The sequence below is a fragment of the Carcharhinus amblyrhynchos genome, chromosome 3 (genome assembly GCF_965287045.1).
Source record: "Carcharhinus amblyrhynchos chromosome 3, sCarAmb.v2.hapA, whole genome shotgun sequence".
NCBI classification, from domain to species: domain Eukaryota; kingdom Metazoa; phylum Chordata; class Chondrichthyes; order Carcharhiniformes; family Carcharhinidae; genus Carcharhinus; species Carcharhinus amblyrhynchos.
The window spans coordinates 76,708,997-76,730,306 of record NC_137326.1 but is presented as its reverse complement, the minus strand read 5'-3'; the positions used below and the strand labels follow the sequence as shown (position 1 = coordinate 76,730,306).

The 21,310-nt window shown below is 41.6% G+C and overlaps 1 protein-coding gene across 1 annotated transcript in view; it reads left to right on the top strand.

Annotated features, from left to right (window-relative positions):
• Positions 1-15,414, top strand: part of tfa (transferrin-a) — a 46,732-nt gene extending 31,318 nt beyond the window's left edge. Inside the window, exons 13-17 of the mRNA XM_080186349.1 lie at positions 5,054-5,210; positions 6,298-6,362; positions 8,007-8,191; positions 11,449-11,641; positions 15,214-15,414. Of these exons, the coding sequence (XP_080042475.1) occupies positions 5,054-5,210; positions 6,298-6,362; positions 8,007-8,191; positions 11,449-11,641; positions 15,214-15,248 (635 nt within the window). The 3' untranslated portion in view covers positions 15,249-15,414. The remainder of the gene's footprint in view (positions 1-5,053; positions 5,211-6,297; positions 6,363-8,006; positions 8,192-11,448; positions 11,642-15,213) is intronic.
• Positions 15,415-21,310: the final 5,896 nt, after the last annotated feature.

The window sequence follows — 21,310 nt, the reverse complement described above, 5'->3', positions numbered from 1 at the left end:
AGACTCAATAAAAGATTCAACTGTCTAGGAGGTTGTTAACAGTTGCCTCAAGCGGCTCTTAACTTTGTTTGATTGACACTTTTATGAGTATGTAATAATGCTATCTTTCTTTGAAGTGCCTTTTCAATGCCTGTTTATTTGCTCATGATTAAGAGGTGTTAAGAGGATTAAAGTGTTTTTCGTTGGGTGCATAGACAACTGTTTATGAGTGACAGTTCTATGGGCTTTTAAGAAGGGAAATATGTTTTAAGAGAATTCTGAACATCTGTTTGCTCACCTTGACAGATTCATGAGCACTTCAAAGACTTCCCAGTTTTATTATAGGACTCACTGATGCTGCAACTAGTGGATACTGAAAGAATAAGAATGGAGGGGGAATGGATGGTATGGAAGAAGCATAAGTGGTATGGAGGGCCATGGGGGACCATAAAACATTAGAGTAGAAGTAGACCACTTGGCCCATTGAGTCTGCTCCTCCATTCAATGAGATCATGACTGATCTGAGATGATAACCTTCAACTCCACTTTCCTGCCTTATTCCCATAACCCTTGATTCCCTTGCTGATTAAAAATCTATCTCAGCCTTGGCATGATATATAGCAAGGGGGTTTGGATTTTATGGAGGGGTTACATGATCAAGGTGAGCAATGAGGGGGCAAGGGCCAGGGAGCCTTATAACCATGTTGAGAGCTGGACCAGTGTCTCAAGGAACATTACTGGGCTTTCTTACCTGCTCAAAATGACATTCATGCAGTTTGTTTGCTGCTTTGGTTCTGCTTGGTAAATTCTCTATTCCAAATTCCTGCCTTAAAGATGTAAATTGGGTCCTTGGTTAATGTTTCAGTCTTTCATCAGTTTTGGAAAAGATGGAGACATAACAGGTTTCAGGAAAATACAGAAAAAGAGAGGAGGGAAGGAAAAAACAAAAATGAATGAATGAGATAGCGTGGAAGACAGGAGAAACTAATTACCAAGAAGATGAAAGTACAAGGCAAAGGAAGAGGGCAATGGGACAAATAAAGAAACAGAAGATGTGTCCAGAAGGGGCGTCAATGGGGGCAGCAGGAAGATCATTAATATCAGTTGCTGTCTGAGAAAATGATGGCACAGGTTATGATCCGAAATAATGAACTCAGTATCGAGTCCAGAATGATGTGAAATGCCTAATCAAAAGATGAACTGTTGAGATTCACTCAAACATTGTTGAGAGCTGAGAACAAAAAGGTCATGTAAGAGATGAGTGGAGAAATAAAATGACAGGCAACAAGAAACTTGGCGTCAGTCCTGTGGACTGAATGTAGATTTTCAGCAAACTAATCAGCCAAGATGCATTTTCTCTTCTCAGCACAGAGAAGACAAACATTGTGAGCAGAGAATGTGGTATGTTCAATTGAAAGAAGCACAAATAAATAGCTATTTCACCTCAAAGGAACACTTGAGACCCTAACGGGGCAAATGTTACATCTCCTGTTTGTGCAGGCAGATGCCATGAGAAGTGGTGTGTGATAGGGGTCATTAGGAGTGGACCAGGGTGCTGCAGAAGAAACAGTTTATTGGGAAAGTTGAAAGGGGAAAGATGAGAAAATATTGTTTGGTGGCAGCATCATATTTTTGCTTGTAGACAAAATGGAGAATGAAAGGTTGAAAATGGAGGCTGGTGAGTTGGAAGATGAGAACAAGGGGAACCTTGTAAAGGTTGTGAGAAGGAGTCAGAACAGAAATGCAGGAGATGGAATATGTCAGAACTTTGTTAACCATGGTGGAGGGAAATGCTTGGTTGAGAAATGAGGAAGACATATTAAAAACACCGGCAATGGATAATGACATCTAAACCAATGGGATGAAGGCATAGCAACTGAGAGAATGGAATGGATTCCTTAAAGGGAGTGGGATAGAGGAAGTGTAAGTCAGTAGTTGAGTGAATTGTTGGGCTTGTAGTAAACATTGGCCTATTGCCTATTTCTAAAGATGGCAACGGAGAAGCTGAGGAACGAGTTGGAAATGGACAATGTGAAGATGAGAGTATGATGGATATTGAGTCGATTTGATCTGATTTATTATTGTCACATGTATTGACATGCAGTGAAAAGTATTGCTCCTTGCACACTATACAGAAAAAACATACCATTCACAGAGAAGGAAATGAAAGAGTGCAGAATGTTACAGTCATAGCTAGGGTGCAGAGAAAAATCAACTTAATGCAAGATAAGTCCATTCAAAAGTCTGACAGCAGCAGGGAAGAAGCTTTCCTTGAGTCAGCTGGTATGCGAGCTCAGACTTTTATATCTTTTTCTCGAAGGAAGAAGGTGGAAGAGAGAATGTCCGGGGTGGCCCTTAGTCCAAGGATAACGAGGTCCTTAATTATGCTGGCTGCTTTGCTGAAGCAGTGGGAAGAGTAGACAGAGTCAATGGATGGGAAGCTGGTTTGCATGATGGATTGGGCTACATTCATGACATTTTGTAGTTTCTTGCGGTCTTGGGCAGAGCAGGAGCCAAAACCAAACTGTGATACAACCAGAAAGAACGCTTTCTACGGTGCATCTGTAAAAGTTGGTGAGAATTGTAGTTGACATGCCAAATTTCCTTAGTCTTCTGAGAAAGTAGGGGTGTTGGTAGCGTTGATATAATTTTCCACTTCTCAGGGACAGCAGAAAATGGTACGAATGCAGTCATCAATATATTGGATAAAGAGATGGTGGCGGGTTGAGGGGAGGACTCTGAGTGTGAAGTTCTTGGGACAGAAACAGGTACAGATTTAGCTAGAACCATTTAGAATTAGAAGTTTCACGAGCAGTTAATATATATCTTTATTCTATAATCCTCTCTTCTCGAGGAGTATGCTGTTTTGTTGAGGGAAATGGCTCACCAGAGGAAGGTGGCAGCAGCCAGATACATGGCACTGTGGCTGGCTCTGCTGCACAGGAGGGCAGAAAAAAGAGTGGCAGAGCTTTAGTGATAGGAGATTCAATAGTAGGGGGAATAGACAGGCATTTCTGCAAATGCAAATGAGATTCCGAGACAGTATGTTGCCTCCCTGGTGCAAGGGTCAGATTGAAAATGGAAAAAGCTCTTGAGAAATACAAAGACAGCAGGTAAGAGCTTAAACAGGGACTTAGGGGCACAAAAAGGAGCCATGAAATGCGCAACCAGGCAGAATTAAGGAGAATTCTAAGGCTTTTTATGCATATTTAAGGAAAAAGAGGGCAGCTAAGGAAAGAGTAGGTCCACTCAAGGACAGCAGAGGGAATTTGTGTATGGGGCCAGATGAGGTGGGTGAGGTCCTTAATGAGTGCCTTGCATCAATATTCACAAAGGAGAAGGATGAGATGTAGAAAGGAGGATGTTGACACTCTAGGACATGTTGAGATAAAAAAGCAGGAAGTATTGGAGATTTTGAAAAACATTAAGGTGGACAAGCCCCCAGGGCTGGATAGGGTCTATCCCAGAATATTAAGCAAGGTAAGGGAAGAAATTGCTGAGGCCTTGGCCAAAATCTATGTATCCTCTTTAGCCAAGGGTGAGGTACCAGAGGACTGGAAAGTAGCTAATATTGTTCCTCTATTTATGAAGGACAGAAGAGACAATCCAGGAAATTACAGGCCTGTGAGCCTTACATCAGTGGTGGGGAAATTATTGGAGAAGATTCTTAGGGACAAGATGTACTCACCTCTGGAAGAGAATAGGCTTATTAGCGATAGGCAGCATGGTTTTGTGAAGGGGAGGTATTGTCTCACAAACTTGGTTGATTCTTTGAGGAAGTGACAAGAAACATTAACCAGTCAGTGGATGTTGTATAAATGGACTTTAGTAAAGTCTTTGATAAGATTCCTCATAGCAGACTGATATAAGGTGAAGTCATGGGATCCAAGGTGAGCTGGTAAGATGGATGCAAAACTAGCTTGGGCATAGAAAGCAAAGAGTAGCAGTAGAAGGGTACTTTTCTAACTGGATGTCTGTAACAAGCAGTGTTCCACAAGAATCAATGCTGGGGCCTCTGTTGTTTGTAATATAAATAAATGATTTGGAGGAAAATGTAAGTGGTCTGATTAGTAAATTGTAGATGATACAAAAATTGGGGGATGAAGATTGTCAGAGGATTCTGCAGGATATAAATCGGCTGAAGACCTGGGCCAAAAGATGGCAGATGGAACTTAACCTGGACGAATGTGAGGTGATGTGATTTGGAAGGTCTACTTGCAGAAGGAAAGTATACAGTAAATGGTAGAGCCCTTAGAAATATTAGCATACAGAGGGATCTAGGCGTGCAGATCCACAGCTCCCGGAAGGTGGCAATTCAGGTGGACAAGGTGGTTAAGAAGACGTAAGGAATGCTGACTGTCATCATTTGGGGCTTTGAGTATAGGAATTGTAAAATTTTGTTGCAGCCGTATAGAGCTTTGGTTAGCCGCATTTGGAATATTGTGTACAATTCTGGTTGTCACACTACTGAAAAGATGTTGATGCATTGGAAAGAGCGCAGAAGAGGTTCACCAGGATGTTGCCTAGTTTGGAGGATATGAACTATGAAGGAAGGTTGAACAAACTGGGATTGTTTTCATTGGAGCATCGGAGGATAGCGGGGGACAGGAAAGAGGTTTACAAGAGTTTGACAGGCTTGGATAGAGTGAATAGTCAGTGTCTTTTTCCCAGGGTTGAAGGGTCGATTACTTGGGGGCATAGGTTGAAAGTGAGAGAGGGAAAGTTTAAAAGAGATATAAAGGGCAAGTTTCCCACACAGTGGGTGGTGAATGCCTGGAGTGTGCTGCCGGAGGAGGTGGTGGAAGCAGATTTTATAACAACATTCAAGAGGCACCTGGATAGTTACATGAATAGGCAGGAAATAGAGGGATATGGAGCACATAGAGGCAAGAAAATATTAGATTAGAGACACATCTGTATCAGCACAGACTTGGTGGGCTGAAGGGCCTATTCCTGTGCTGTACTGTTCTTCTTTTGTTCTAGCAGACAAACTCTGCTGGTATAAGTGATTAGTTAAAAATTATTTTATTTTGTTGACCAGAAAAATTAATGTGTTTTCTTTTTTTGCACAAAGCAACCTACTTCAGTGACAGTTGTGCTCCAGGGGCAGATAAGACTCTTTACCCCCATCTGTGCTCCCTGTGTGTTGGTACTGGAAAAAGCCTGCATTCAGAACACAAATGTGATGCCAACAATAATGAACGATATTTCAGCTACAGCGGAGCCTTCAGGTACAACACAGAATCCTCATCTGCCTTAAATCCAGCTCTGCAATATTAGTGATAACATGACACTGTGTTCACATGAAGTTCTGTCCTTTGTTGCTTAAGTTATTCCATTATATCAAACAAGAAAGTTTTGTTCTATTTACTCTTGCAGAAGTGCCATTGTCTCTTGGCATCTTAATCTTTCTATCTCATTCTCTTTTGTTCACTCTATCTCATACTCATCAAATCTCACCATCCTCTTCCTCTCTTATTTGCCTCACACCTACGGGCAAGAGTGCTGAACATTCATTTTCAAAGAGTCCAATTTCAATCTATTTTGTTTTTCCCTTTCCCTAACACATTCCAGACTTTTACCTTAGCTTTGCCTTGCTTTTTTCCCAAAGTAGTTCTATACCTTCCTGTCTTGTACACGCTCCTTGTTACATGGTATTGTAGAAACATTGGCTGTGTGTTTCTTTAAGCCAAAGCTGATTGACCTGATCAGTAAAACTGCCAGCAAGTTGGAAATGCCCTGTAAGTCAAATTTAAAAAGAACTCTCCTTTACATGGGCTGGGAAGGGCAGGACATGACTTAAAAATTGACACCTCTGCTCCCTACAACTTCCTTCCAGCCTCCAAACCTGGACTCTTGAACCACTTTGACATCAGCTGTGCTTTCTTGAGATCACCACCCAATCGTCATTCTCCTTCCTTGGACAAACATCTGCCTGGCAGCATTCAAACCAGACAATTGCTCCCACTGAGTGTAAAATGTTCTGCTAATGTCAGGAATGTCAGTGATGACAAAATTTCAGTCAGATTTGCTACTCAGATTGGCAGCCAGCATCCTGCTGTGAAGTGCATGAGTGGATGGGGCTAAAGATAATGTTGGACTTGCCTGTGACAAACCACATGGATGAACAGTCTTCTAAAACTTGAATCATGTATATCAGCAGTGTAATTATGGATTGATAGCCCAATGACAATGGTCATTGCCTTTGCTAAGGGAGGGACGCGGTGGGGCAGAGAAAATTGATGAAGGAGGGAAATATTAAATGCAGTTATTTTTGTAATTGTACTTCCTGAAATAACTTGCTTAAATTCCCTTCAGGTGCCTCGTGGAAGCGGGTGATGTGGCTTTTGTTAAACATACCACTGTGCCTGAGAATACTGACGGTATGTGTAATTTTCTCAATTAATCTGAATTCTACTATCCCGTACTGTTTAAGAAAAAATCCCGGAACACCATGAGATTTGAGGTGAGCTTGTTCCTTTTTAGGATTTGAGGATGAGGAGAGAAGCGAATCCTCAGCACACAGCTGGCACAGGTGACATTCATTGAGGAAGATGCCCCTTTGAAATGGTTAGAATAACAGAGCCATTCCTACCAAGAATCCAAAGCATGTTTCACCTTCAGCTCAATTAAAGAAGCAATCTGTCTGGCAATGGTTCTGCTCATTTTTAGATGAATGTAGATTGAACAATTCAGACTAGCAATGGTTTCATATGGATTAGAGGTCTCTGTAAAATAGCTATTCCCTACTGTAAGGCATGTTGTAGTGAGTATGCATATTTCAGGTGATGACAGTTTCTTGTATTGCATCCACTTCTCAATTTTTATTTTGTTATCCTTTCTGCTTGTTCAACACTTAGCTTCGAATTACAGACCTTTACTCTTTCCACCTCAGCACCATGGCATTTCCTTAGGGTCATCTTAGAGGAAGAGCAGAAGGAGTGCAACTGAAACAGACTGCACCGTCACCCAGTGCACCAAACTGTCAAAGCCAATAGACCTCATTGTCCCTACCCAGAGCCCAGCCAGGAGCTGGAGATGATGTAGCAGTAATGTCATTAGACTGGTAATCCAGAAGTCCAGGCTAAAGCCTACAGCAGTTGGTGTGATTTATATTCAATAGATAATTTCATGAAAAAATTTGGAACTGAAAATTAGTGTTGGTAATGCAGACCATAAAACTATTGCTGCAGAAACCTATCTGGTCCACTAATGTCCTTTGGGCAAGAAAATCTGCCGACATGTGACTCCAGAAATATGATTGACTCTTACCTGGCTTTTGAGATGGCTGAGTTCAAGAGCAATTAGGGATAGGGAACAAATGCTGGCCTTGTCAGTAACAATCACATCCCATGAAATAATAACAAAAAAACACAAGGGGTGGAATCTTCCTGCCCTGCCCCACCACAGGAATCGTAGTGAACCATGCAAAAGTCTGTTGACCTCGAGCAGAATTTTCCGATCTTGGGATGAGCGCAGCTAGAAAATCCCACCCAAGGAGTCTCTACTTCCTAAGGAAATCCATCAGCATTTTACATTGTTTGCTGCCACTCAGACTAGCACTGTTAGTTAGTGGCTGTAAGAGTAACCACCGAAATGTCACAGGCTCATTACAAGTGACTTCAAGACCTATTTCTCAGTTTACTGCCTATGGGTGTGTTAGTATGTTGAGGTTATTTTTAAGTAAGCAAGCCAGTTTGTCAGCTTCCCCATCATCGCCTTACATCATTGTGCGAGGGTCATGCAATTTTATCTGGTGGATGGACACCCCAAGGTTCAAGGTACAATAGGACAATGGATAGTTGTTATATATTATGGTAATACGTGCTTCCTCCATGTATTTTAAATGTCTAAATCAACAAGAAAGGCTACTATCCAATTAATGGTCAGGTCATCCATTGTCATCAACATTGCACCATAATGTTTGGTATCTGGGAATTGCCCAGAGTAATTTATGTTGGGGCAACGTATCATTCTTTGAAATCAAATAAATACCTGATAGTTACGGGAATAATTTTCATTCATAGGGAATGGAAAGCTCGATTGGAATCGGAATCTGCAGTCTTCTAATTATCGCCTCTTGTGCAAGGATGGCTCTACAGCAGCAATCAGCCTGTACGAAAACTGCCACCTGGCTACTGTCCCAGCACATGCTGTTATGACACGACCAAATATGAAAGAACAAGTTCTCAAACTGCTGAAACATGAACAAGTGAGTGTGTGAACATGTTTTATTGTGTAGCTGTGCAAAATGCAAAATTCCAAATTTCATTGGTAAATTATGGCAGGCTAGAAACTACTGGAAAATGAACGTCTCAGGAAACTGCCCCCTCCCACACCGCCCCCCCCTCCCCACACACACTTTCAGGCCACACCTTTTGATGGTGCCAATTGTGCATTGCCCCTGGCACCCTGGCAGTGACACCATGACCTGACACTTGGACTTTGAGGTGGGGGCAGGGAGGTAAGCCTGGGCCCATGTGCCCCTCTGCCACTCCCAAGTTGCAAGGGAGGGTCCCCCAAGGGACCTGGGGTTTAGGTGGGCCCAGGCGGGGGAAAAGGGTTGACCTCTTCCCCAGTTTAGTGGCTGGACTGCCCCTTCAAGCCCTGGGAAAGGTGGAGATCACTTTAGCATGATGATCCCAAATAGACTTCAGTTCAAAGTCTTCATTCCAGTCTGTGTACTGTTAAAACCTTGGAGTGCCCTGGTCACTTTAATAGATGACTCATGGATACCTAGAAGCCTTCAGAATCATAGCAGCTATCTGATGAAGGGATCACCTTTCTCTGTCTCAGAAGCCCCAGTTGTGAGAAGGTTTTTTTTGAAGTTCCCTGACGGAGAGGAGACGTCAGTTTCAGTGAGGGAATGAGCAGCAGGTGCAGTCTGGCCACTTTGATCGACTCTGATTGACAGCTGCACAACAGATCGGACAGTCCATTGTAAACACCATCCGGTAGGCCTCATGGACCCCTTCATTCCACCAGATCACCTTACAGCCACATTCTTTTAACACTGCATTTTTTCAAGTCTCTGAGCCTTCCTGGAAAGTTCAGAAGCTTCAACAAGTTTTGTGTTCATTAAATTTCATGCTCTATTACCTTCAAGTAGGCTTTGATTGACAGATTGAAACAATTATCCATTAGCCAGGAGTTTTGTTCACTTTTCTTCCCCTTCTCGATTGAATGTATCTCAAATACATTGTAAACGTTATGGTTAGAAAAGAGGAACTGAATCCTCATGGCTAGTGGGTAATAATTCAACCTGTCAATCAAAGTCAGGATGTTTACAAACATTAAAGTTAAGAAAAAGGCAAGCACTTGAAAATAATCTCAATAGGGTGATAGCCATTGAATTTCAAATCTTACCACATATACAGACATACGAATTAGGGGCAAGAGCAAGCCACTCGGCTCCCTGAGCCTGCTTTCCCATTCAATAAGATCATAGCTGCTCTGCTTACAACGTTAGCTTCACATTCCGCCTACCCACGATAACCTTTGAATCTCAAAATGGTGACGTCTCCTGACATGACATTCCTGCCAACAAAACAGGCAGATGACTTTCTAGTGTTCCACCTCTATCCTATTTAACCAGAGAGTATATGAATTATAAACCAGGAAGATCCTCCAATACCCCAGGGCTCTTGTGCCAAGTTATCTGATTCCAGCAAAGCTGAAGTAGGAACACTGCTACTCATGTCAAGTTTCTGACTCAGTGACAGAAAATTAAGGGAGCTTTCCTGTTCTTCAACTCCATCTACTTCTCCTTGTTGAAGTGATGTGTGTGGACATCAGATGAACATGGAATTTGGCTTGGGTATCGTGCTTCTGGTTCGTTAGATCGCTGACATCAGCAATGGCAATGCTTGAATAATGGCCTCTCAGGTGAGGCCAGCAGAGGTCCTAGGCAACAGTATTCCAGAAGTCAAATAATAGTTCCACTAAATGAGACTAGTGAATGGCATATCAATAAACTTGAATCATACCTTGAAATGAAACATCTCGGAAAAATATAAGCACGTTGAAATAGATCGAGTCATTCCAATCTGAAGGTGAGGAGGAGATTGCCTAGATTTAGTAATAATGAAGGGAGTATTGCCATTCAGTCCCCTTTTACTGGAATTCACATATTTGAAAAGAGCCTTGGAGACTGGAGGCTGGATTCCGAGAGCCAAATTCCAGCAATTGAATTTGATTAGATAAAGAAGTCGAAATATCCAAACAGAATTCTGATAAGGATTTGGGAGTGCCAAAGAGAGTGCACGGGAGGAGAAGGTATGAATCCTGGATGATTTTAAAACTGCAGAATTTCACTACTCATTCTCATGTCACTGCTCTGCCTGAACTTGAGGAAAATCTTGTTATATGGCCTGTTGGTTTTATGCTTGTTAATATTTGCTGCCTACAGGCCACTTTAGCGGGCATAACTAGCTGACTCCAGTTGCACAACAGTCTGTAATCCTGATCAGGTTCACTTCACTGAGTACCAATAATAGTGACATAGAAGTGGGAATTGACTTATTTGCCCCTCAAACCTGTCCCTTCATTCTCTTAGATCATGGTTGACCTGTGTCTTCACTCAATTTTTTCACTGTTGTCCCATATCCTTTAATGACCTTACTCAACAAAATTCAATCGATCTCAATATTGAAATTAAATGATTACAACAAACCTGCATTATTGCCATTGTTTCCAATTACAAATATTATACTTCAAAATCAAAGTCAAATTATTGGGATATAATAAAATAAGGAATCGAAGGCATATGAAAATGAACAAACCATCTCCATAAGTGCATTTAAACTGGAAATGGTTGGGTTCAAATAATGAGAATGTGACCTGTGGAGGAGCTGAGTGGATTTTTTGACATAAGGTGAATTAATGATGGCATTGGAGTAAAAAGGAATGAAATAATGTGAGGGCACATTTGGCGAACAACCATCAGGAACAACATGGTTTTGTGAAAGGGAAATCATGTGTAATACATTTAAGAGAATTCTTTGAGGATGTAGAATCAGGGTGGATTGTAACAGATTTGAAATGTTAACTTTGTTTTTCTCTCCACAGAAGTTGCTTGACATGACTACAATAGTAAATTTTGCAACATTACAATGCAAACTTCAACTGTTTAACTGTATATGCATATTGACTCAGTTTTAGTGACAGCCACTAAACCATTATTTTTGCCACAGCCATGGCTATATTGCAATGTAGAGTGAAACTATGTCAGAAACCTTAAGTATGTTGACACGTGCAGAATCTGCTACTCTGTATAGTTAATGGACTCTGTTGCATTTAACTTTTTTATGTGGCCTTGGATTTGGGTGATATTGACAAAGCTTCATTTATTGTCAATACTTAATTGCCTTCAAAAGATGGTCTTGTTCCCATGTTCCTAAGATAATTCACAAACAGACCATTGGAGGGTTTTTGCTGTCACCACAATAAGAGGTTTGCTTTTTATTTCAGCTGAAGCATGGCTATGGAGGATCTCAACTATCCACATTCAACATGTTTGACTCACAGCGATTTTCAGGGAAGGATCTACTTTTTAAGGACTCCACTCAGTGCCTCATTGAAGTCACTGCCACTGATTACAAAGGCTTCCTGGGTCAGAGCTACATTAACATATTGGAAGGGCTCCACTTCTGTAGAGTCCCTGGTAAGTATCATTAGTGAATGATGGATTTCGATCAATATGATGTTTTTTGCACAATGTTGGAATTGTTGTGATTGTATTTCAGACAGGGAATGCCAAGGTTCTTACATTCTGCATTCCACAAGGGTGGTCATATTACTTGAATGGGTATTTGGGTGATGGTATCTCCTTGCTTTTCTGTGAAAGGAAAACCATGCCTATTATCCAAAGAAGAATTGCTGAGAGCATAGAATTTGTTTAAGATGTGATTCATTCAGTACATCTTGTTCAGTGGCCTATCCCATTCTGGTGGGGTTTAAGGTGTCTGCTCCTCCGAATTCCAATTTCTGGGTTCCAAGCTTCACTCCCAACTTTGTTGGTCCTTCATTGAATGTAGCCTTTCATACCTGTGTGGATCTGGATAGCTGAGATCAGGGAGTCAGTGTCTGACAATAATCATGATGTATGAATTCAGCTAGGCATTGCCCCATTCTTTTGAGACACATTGATCTTGGTGACTTTTCTGGATACTTTGCTGGCATAGTCCTGCTTTGTACTTGATGGTAGCCTAGGAAATATGAAACTTCCATACTTGTCTATAATTACAGTAAATAATTACTGTACTTTTCCCCAGTGATCTGGTACAAGATCTGGCTTTTGTCTAGCTGAGGTCAGGTTTTCTTCAGTGTAACATCCCCAGCATTAGAATTTCAGCTTTTCTATTCTGCCTTCTCAGCCTTCCTAAATTTTCATCATCTGGCAATTATTGACCGAGATATTATCAATCAAAAGCTTGAGGCATTGTTCTCTCTAAACTGCTTGAATGTGCAGTTGTGTTGCGATTCAGAGATAATCGTGTAGGGGATAACCAGGCAACACACAAGAAGTGACACCTTTAAGATTCACATGTATGGTTACAAGATACTCTTAAGGAATTGCATAGCAGTGAAACAAATGGGTCACTGAGACTGAAGGACAATTAGAGGGAACATTGCCTTAAGAATTGCTTTAGCCTATTCTCAAAGATCAGCTAGGATTACCCATAGGCTCAGTGCAGTTTAGAAATAATTGGAAACAATTAATTTTAAATGTGTATAATAAATGTACTCCGGGGGAGTTTGCTACTTTCAATTGCAACTCAGACTGGTGATATGAACGTTGCAGTGGTTGAAATTGATGTCTCAATCCATTTGCAAGGATGTGTTCTGAAGTTGGAGCTAAGTCACACTATTTAATCAATGCTGCACCTGACAGAGCAATTCATACCTGAAATAAAATATTGCATTCCTCATAGGCCCTTCAAATACATGAGCATCAAAGTTCATAAAACAAACTGCGGTTCAGAAAACCACAGTTTGGTCCCCACCATGGACATTTTTGGGTCAGTGAAATGCCAATTAACTGAAATAAGTTTTGCATTCCAGGCACCTGCCATGGGGGAGAGATTGTAAAATATAATCAGTACTGACCAGGGCAGGGTCATCTAACACCGCCACCACCCCCCCCACCCCCGCCGCCACCCGCTGCCCCCAGCCCACCCGGCCCAACCATTTCTCCCCAACCCACTGCTATTGCCCCAAATCAGCATTTGGTTCACTTTAGAAAGGGCCTAAAAAATGCTGTTACTTTTTCATTCTTTGATGGAGATGTCCATGACCATCTTGAACACTAGGTCAGTTAGGTGACAGGTCAGTATGCCTGCTCATGATCAGAGTGCTGATCTGCTGCTTTTCCACTAGACCGGGAAGGACAAACTTGTAATTATGTCTCCTTCTAGAGACTTATGGACAAGAATGCTTCAAAAGGGTCACAAGTTTCTAGCTCCTACATCTATCTGTTGCTGAAATCTGCCTTGTCTTCCCCCCGCATTAAGGGTTCCAAACCTTTGTGATGCTCTATAGTTCAATTATCAGAAAGGGATTTGATTTGAGCCTGATTATAATTATAGACACCTGTCACTGGGTGATATCACTGAGCATTTGTCTTATATTTTGCAAGGCATACTTTCCTCATACAGATGATTTACCCTGAGCTGATACAAATAGAGCATTTAAAATTTATTTATTTGTAGGCCACGTATTGTTTGCTCTTCTCCCACCTCAACCTCCCACCTCACCCCCTCCCCTTCCCCACTACATGATGGTCAACCTAGTGTGTTTTGTAAACTACCACCCTTCCCCCATTCACCCATAATCAGCGTGGCTCGGTAGCACAGTGGTTAGCACTGCTGCTTCACAGCTCCAGGGATCTGGGTTTGATTCTCGGCTTGAGTCACTGTCTGTGTGGAGTTTGCACATTCTCCTTGTGTCTGCATGGGTTTCCTCCGGATGCTCCGGTTTCCTCCCACAGTCCAAAGATTAGGTTGATTGGCCATGCTAAAAATTGCCCTTAGTGTCCTGAGATGCGTAGGTTAGAGGGATTAGTGGATAAAATATGTAGAGATATGGGGGTAGGACCTGGGTGGGATTGTGGTCGGTGCAGACTCAATGGGCTGAATGGCCTCTTTCTGTACTGTAGGGATTCTATGATTTCTATGCTAATTTGAGTCTCAGCCATTATTGTTCAGTTAGAATTCCTAGAATGAATTTACAGAAGGTGGGTCATTCAGTCCCTCATGCCTCTGCCACTTTCTGAAAGAGCTACCCAGTCAGCCCTACTCTGCTACTCTTTTTCTACAGTCCTGTTAATCTTTGCTTTTTAATGATCTATCCACTTCCATTTTGCAAGTTACTATTGAATATGCTTCCACTTGCCCTTTCAGGCTGTGTATTCAAATTCAAGGGTGTTGCTCCTCTTGTCCACTTATTAGCTACATAATACTTTATTCTGGATCTTTCTCCCTCTCAATTTTCTCTTTCCCCTCCTTTTTCCTAACCATCTTCTCTTTGCGCTATCCACATTTGCTTCACTCTCACTCCCCCCTTCCATTCCTCAGCTCCACTGTTACTCAGTGTCACTGATTGTAATGGTACATCCTTCATAAATACTTCAGCCCCACTCTGACAACTTCCATGATCTTTAATTCTTTCTCCCCGTCCCTCTTCTGTCTCGCATTATTCTATACCTTCTAATTATCCCTCACTTAGATTCTAATCCTGCCCTCCCGTGGCCTTTAACCCTATTCTAACTTTCTCCTTCCCTACGTCTCTAACTCTGATGAGGTTTGCCCTTCTACCCTCCTCCAGTCCCTGTGTCTCTGATCTACATTCCTATTCCTCAGCCTCTAATCTGCTCCACGGTTTCCATTTTTCTCCTTCGTTCCTTCACCCACTGATTTTTAGCCATGCTCCTCTATCTTTTACTTTATTCCCTGTAACCCTCCTCTACATTCTCATGCAGTATTTAACTCTGCTCTACCTCCCCAACCCTATCTCCCATACTCTTTGTCCTCTTTTGCTGCGTATAGTCATAGTCCTCTCACAATCCTGGTCTATTCCCCATCCTCCTCTGTTCCTGTTTAACCTACAGATTGTGCTTGATCTTGACTACCTGTATATAATGCCGTGGCAGATAAAGTTAAAGACCCATTGCTGAAGGCGATTTACAGTGAGAACCGTTGCAGTCATATTCTAAGCACTTGTTCTTCTCTATTTCAGATCTCCTTGAAGCTTGTTCCTTTGCTTCTTGCTAAACCCCACAGCGGTGATCTGATGAGGATTCATGCACCAGACGATTTAGAATGTTCCAGTTTCTCATTTGATACACGTCTGATTACAACGTCTGCACTGTGTCTGACTGAAGTCTTCTTTTGTATTGATCAGTTTGCAATGTGCGATTCACCTCACCATAGTAGAAGTGTTGGGACTCAATTGTATTACTGTAAAACAAAATAAATTTTTTCTTCTTCATGATTTCAGGTTTCTGAGTTTTATTTCTAACAATGGCAGTACCTCGATGATCAATAATTAAGAAGGTATGATGGAGGTTTTATCAAGAGTTAAAAAGAAATCAAGTTTCTGATATGGTGAAAAATATTTCCACTGAATTGAGACACTGGGCTAATGGGTTATCAATTCAATGTGTCCACCAGAGAGTAAAGGAAGAACGATGGGAAAAACCTCTGAATGTGTGAGTTTGTTACAACATAGAATACTGTTTCACAGGAAATAATTCAACAGCACCATGACACAGTGGTTAGCACTGCTTCCTCACAGTGCCAGGGACCTGGGTTTGATTCCGGACTTGGGTGACCATGTAGCATTTCTCCCCCGTCTGTGTGTATTTTCTCTGGGTGCTCTGGTTTCCTCCCAAAGGTGTGCAGGTTAGGTGAATTGGCCATGCTGAATTGCCCCATCGTGTCCCAAGGTGTGTACGTTAGGTGGATTAGCTGTGGTAGGGTTACGTGGAAAGAGCCTGGGAAAGATACTCAGTCAGAGTAAACTTGAATGGCCTCTGCTGCACTGTTGGGATTCTATGGTTCAACAAATTGAGGCTGAGACTATTACACCTTTTAATGAAGAGCTAAATAATCATTTGAAGCATGAGATAACTTTGGGCAGAGGGCATAGCAATGGAATTAGTTTTGGAACCTTTTGGAAAAGAGACAACACAGATATGAGAAGCCAAATAGCCTTCTGTAGTGCAAAATCTATAACTTTAGCTAGGCTTTCACAACACTGGGTTTTTAGCAGCATTACAAATTGGTCTTTGGTTTTGCACAAAGTTTCACCATTCGTTCTCTGCAGATGGCTGTTGCTGGCATTCTGGCATTTCTTGCCCATTCACTAGTTGTTCTGAAAAACCGTTGGCCAGACTTCATCTTGAGCCACTGTATCCAAGTCATGAACTACTCCAAGAATGGTTTTGGGTAGAGAAGTTCAAAGTTGAAGGAACAATGATCCAGGTCAGTATAGTATGTGACTTGGAGAGGAACGCGAGGTGATGGTGTTCCCATGCAGCAACTGCCTTTGTCCTAGGTAATGATGGACTCTGAAGGTTTGAGGGTGCTGCCTAAAAAGTCTTTGACAAGTTGCTGCCATGAAACCTGTAAATAGTATACACTACAGCTATGGTACCCTATTGGTGGACAGTGGGTGTTTAAGCCAGTGCTTGTAGGTTGCTGATCAATTGAACGGCTTTGTTCTGAATAATGGCAAACTCCTTAAATCTACCTCTTTTATCAAGCTTTGGATCTGTTGTCCTCATTCCTCTTTCTACAGCATAGTGTCAAAAATACTAAAAACGCCTTTACTGGTATTACTTTTGATACATTACTTACTACGTGTCATTTAAAAGTGAGTTGTTGTTTGTATTGTGCACTTGCATGCTGGGCTCTGTCAATGTGAGAACAGAATTGTTTAAGATCCTTCTCCCCCAGTTAGTTACATATTGTCCACCTCCACTTCTGATTAATTGCTTAGTTTTTCCTGCAGCAGACTGTTTCTATGTGAATAGCACGTACACATTCTCGTGTTGTAACTTGACCAGGCCAACACCACATTTTAAGAATAACTGATGGATGCTGAATAAATTCACTCTACATTGTCACATCAAACACTCTCAGACCAAATAACTTCAGTTATATACACAATAAAGCTCCCAAACCAGGGACAGTGAACTTAGAAAATAGGAGAAGGAGTAGTCCATTTAGCCCTTTGAGTCGTCTCTGCCATTCATTATAACCTTGGCTGATCTTCCAACCCAATAGCCTGATCCCACCTTCCCCCCATATCCTTTGATCCCCTTCACCCGGAGTGCTACATCTAATTTCTTCTCGAAAACATACAATGTTTTGCCCTCAACTTCTTTTTGTGGTTATGAATTCCACAGGCTTACCACTCTCTGGGTGAAGGAATTTCTCCTTATCTCAGTCCTAAAAGATTTACCCCTTAGCCTTAAACTATGACCTCTGATTCTGGACACCCCCAATATCAGGAACATCCTTCTTGCATCTACTCTGTCTAGACCTGTTAGAATTTTATAGGTTTCAGTGAGATTCCCCCCTCATTCTTCTAAACTCCAATGAATATAATCCCAGCTGACTTAATCTCGCCTCATTTGTCAGGAATCTATCTGGCAAATCTTCTCTGCACTCCCTCTATAGCAAGAACGTCTTTCCTCAGATAAGGAGATCAAACCGGAACACAATTCCAGATGTAGCTTTACTAAGGCCCCGTATAGTTGCAGCAAGACATCCCTGCTCCTGTACTTGAATCCTCTCTCTATGAAGGCCAACATATCATTTGCCTTTTTTACTGGCTGCTGCACCTGCATGTTTACCTTCAGTGACTGGTGTTCGAGGACACCAAGGTTTCATTGTGCATTCCCCTCTCTCAATCTATAGTAATTATCTATAATATCAGATAATAATTTGTCTTCCTGTTTTTGCTATCAAAGTGAATAACCTTACATTTGTTTACATTATATCCATCATGCATTTTCCCACTCACTCATCTTGTCCAAATCTCATACAATTACCTCTGCATCCTCCTCACAGTTCACCATCCCACCCAGTTTTGTGTTATCTGTACATTTGGAGATATTACATTTAGTTCCCTCATCTAAACCATTTACATATATATTAAATAGCTGAGGTCCCAGCATTGATCCCTGCAGAGCCCCACTAGTCACTGCCTGTCATTCAGGAAATGATGTGTTGATTCTTGTCTTTGTTTCCAGTCTGCCAAGCAGTTTTCCATCCCGCTCAAAGCACCACCCTCAATCCTATGTGCTTTAATTGTACACATTAATCTCCTGCAAAAGCTTTCTAAAAGTCCAAATAAACCACATCCACTGTCTCCTCCCTCATAAAGTCTGTTAGTTGCATTCTCAAAGAATTCCAGTAAAGCTGTCAAACACCATTTTGCTTTCATAAATCTATGCTGACTCTGTCCGATCCTGCTACTGTTTTCCAAATGTTTTTCTATAAGCTCTTTGATAATGAATTATAGAAATTTTGCCACTACCAATGTCAGGCTGACTAGTCTAATTCCCTGTTTTCTCCCTACTTCCCTTTTTAAATAGTAAGGTTACATGAGCTACCCTCCAATCTGCAGGAACTGTTCTACAGTTGAATCTTGGAAGGTGGCCACCAATGCCTCCACTGTTTCTAGGGTCACTTCCTTAAGTACTTCTAAATTCCAATGAATGGAGTCCCAACCTGCTTAACCTTTCATCATAAGACAATCCCATCGTGCCAGGGATCATCCAAGTGAACCTTCTTTGAACTGCCTCCAATGATGGAATCCTACCGGGGTGAATGGCTGGAATTTTCCAGCCACTATCTTTCCTTAATTAAGTGGAGAAAAACAGTCCTCCAAATGAGTCTCACCCGTATCTTGTACAGTTGCAGCAAAACTTCCCTACTCATATATTCCAACCACCTTGAAATAAGGGCCAACCATCCATTAGCCTTCCTGATTACCTGCTGCATCTATGTGCCAACTTTGTGTTTCGTGCACAAGTTTCTACAAGTCCCTTTGTGTTGCAGCTTCTGCATTTAAATAATACTGTTATTTTGTTCTCCCTTCCAAAATGAACATTTGCCAGTTGATGTTGCATGTCGAATTTGTCAGTGTGATAGATTGACACCAGCAGGGAAATTATTTGTGACCATTGTAAGCTCATTTCCAGCATCAACTCACAATCTCATTTGTAACATGTCGGTTTTTTGCAACCATTTCCATACCTGAGAATCACGAGGATAGAAGTGAGAAGAGTTAATCAACAAACTGTTCACAAAATTATTGGAATGGACCCATTAGGTATTAGAGAGCTGGATGGATCAATATCCAGGTCATAAGCAGAATGGATACTGTTTCTATTCACTGGTCAATCCAATACACCCTGAACAGAGTAATATCTGTTCACCCCAAAGCTGTAACAAAAAACTAGCTACACACCTTCAACTCAAGTCAGGAACTCAGCCTCGAGCTATGTGTTGACAGGAAGGGTGTTTCAGGGTCAGATGATCTCAACTCAAAGAAAAATGTGTTTTCCTTGCGCAAAGATTCCAATGGACTAAAACTAATCCTCCTGCATGTCTGGCTAAAAGGTAGCAAGCTCTAGATGAGCAATTATCCCCTAACTATGCTATCAAGCACTGAAGGTCATGTGGGAGGCTCAAAACTGGTTTCTAACATTCAATATCACAACAACAGGAAACCATGACTGAGTGGGAGTTATCTATAGTTTCACCAACTAGCCAAGTACAAATGTTTTGAAAAAAGCACAGGAAAAGACACTGACCAAAAATGGCTGACACAGTTCACCTGCTCCGATACTATAAAGTTAACCACTTCTTGGGAAAACTTTTATCTGAATTACACTGCAGACCAATTACATGAAATCTCACGCCTGCGGTGTCAAGGTCTACTTCAATGGGGACATTTTTGAAAGGAAGGCGTTAATAATGTAAAGTGCTAAGCTTTGATCAACTGTAGCTTCATCAAGGCATTGGAACCTACTAACCAGCCAAATGCTTATCAGAATTCAGAAGCCCTGTGGGGGATGAAATAACCTCCATTTCCTGTTGATTTATATCTTGAAATGTGTCAAATGTTTCGGTGATTAAAAAATTTAAAAAATGGTTTAGTTGGTCTTTGACAAAGACTCCAAGACATGCGAATGGACTTGCTTTTCAGTCAGGAGTTTAAAAAGTGGTTCTGTCAAGCAACTAAAGAAAAAAAAGCAGCAAAAAAAATAAACATGCCAGACATCTAAAACACTGCTGGAAATTGCAGGAGAGATCTCTCTCTCTCTGAAGTTAAAAGTGTCTCTTCAACAATGTGCAGACCTGAACAAAGTCACTTAGTAGCAGTGTGTACTATCTACGAGATGTACTGCAGCAATTCACCAAAGATCCTTAGACAGCACCTTCCAAACTTATGACCAGTTCCACCTAGAAGGATAAGGGCAGCAGATACATGGGAACACCACCATCTGCAAGTTCCCCTCCAACCCACTCATCTGACTTGGAACTATATCGCCGTTCCTTCACAGTCATTGGGTCAAAACCCTGGAATTCCCTCCCTGAAGGGCCTGTTTGTGCTGTAGTGTTCTATGTTCTATAATGGCATTGTGGGTCAACCCACAGCATGTGGGTTCAAGAAGGCAGCAATTCAAGAAGGCAGCTCACCACCATCTTCTCAAGGGAAACTAGGGATGGGCAATAAATGCTGGCTAGCCAATGAAGCCCATGTCCCATAAATGAATACAAAAAAAAAAGTACGTACTTATAACACTAATTGTTAGTAAGACCTGTGTGCATAGCTCATTCCTAAGTGGTCGCTAAGCGAATTGTTATGCCCGACTTTCCATGACTGACCAGGTCACACTTCCTGGTTGCAGCAGTCATTTTATAGCCATTTCTGACCTTGGTTCCTCGGTATATAAGATAATGCCTTAAATTGAATCATCCAATTAGATTATCAATCTCACCCTGTTCGTGCAAAGACCACCAGCATGTGGTCATTTCATCTTCTCAGCTGGGGTTGTCTTCAGGGATCTGCCAGTAGAGGATGTGATTTCTTTGTTTTGGTAAGGCAAAAGAAAGAAATTAACGTATACTCAACAAGCCAGTGCCAAGGTTAGCTTTTTTTTGTTTATATCCAATTCAATCCAATCAAAGTTTAAAACAGGATCTCAACAAGTGAGACATTACCGATCCAAGCTGACAAACAGGCTCACCACTTCTTGTCTTGGGCTTGAGCTACATGATCCAAGCTGATTGGAGCAGGCATTGCATCTCCTCCA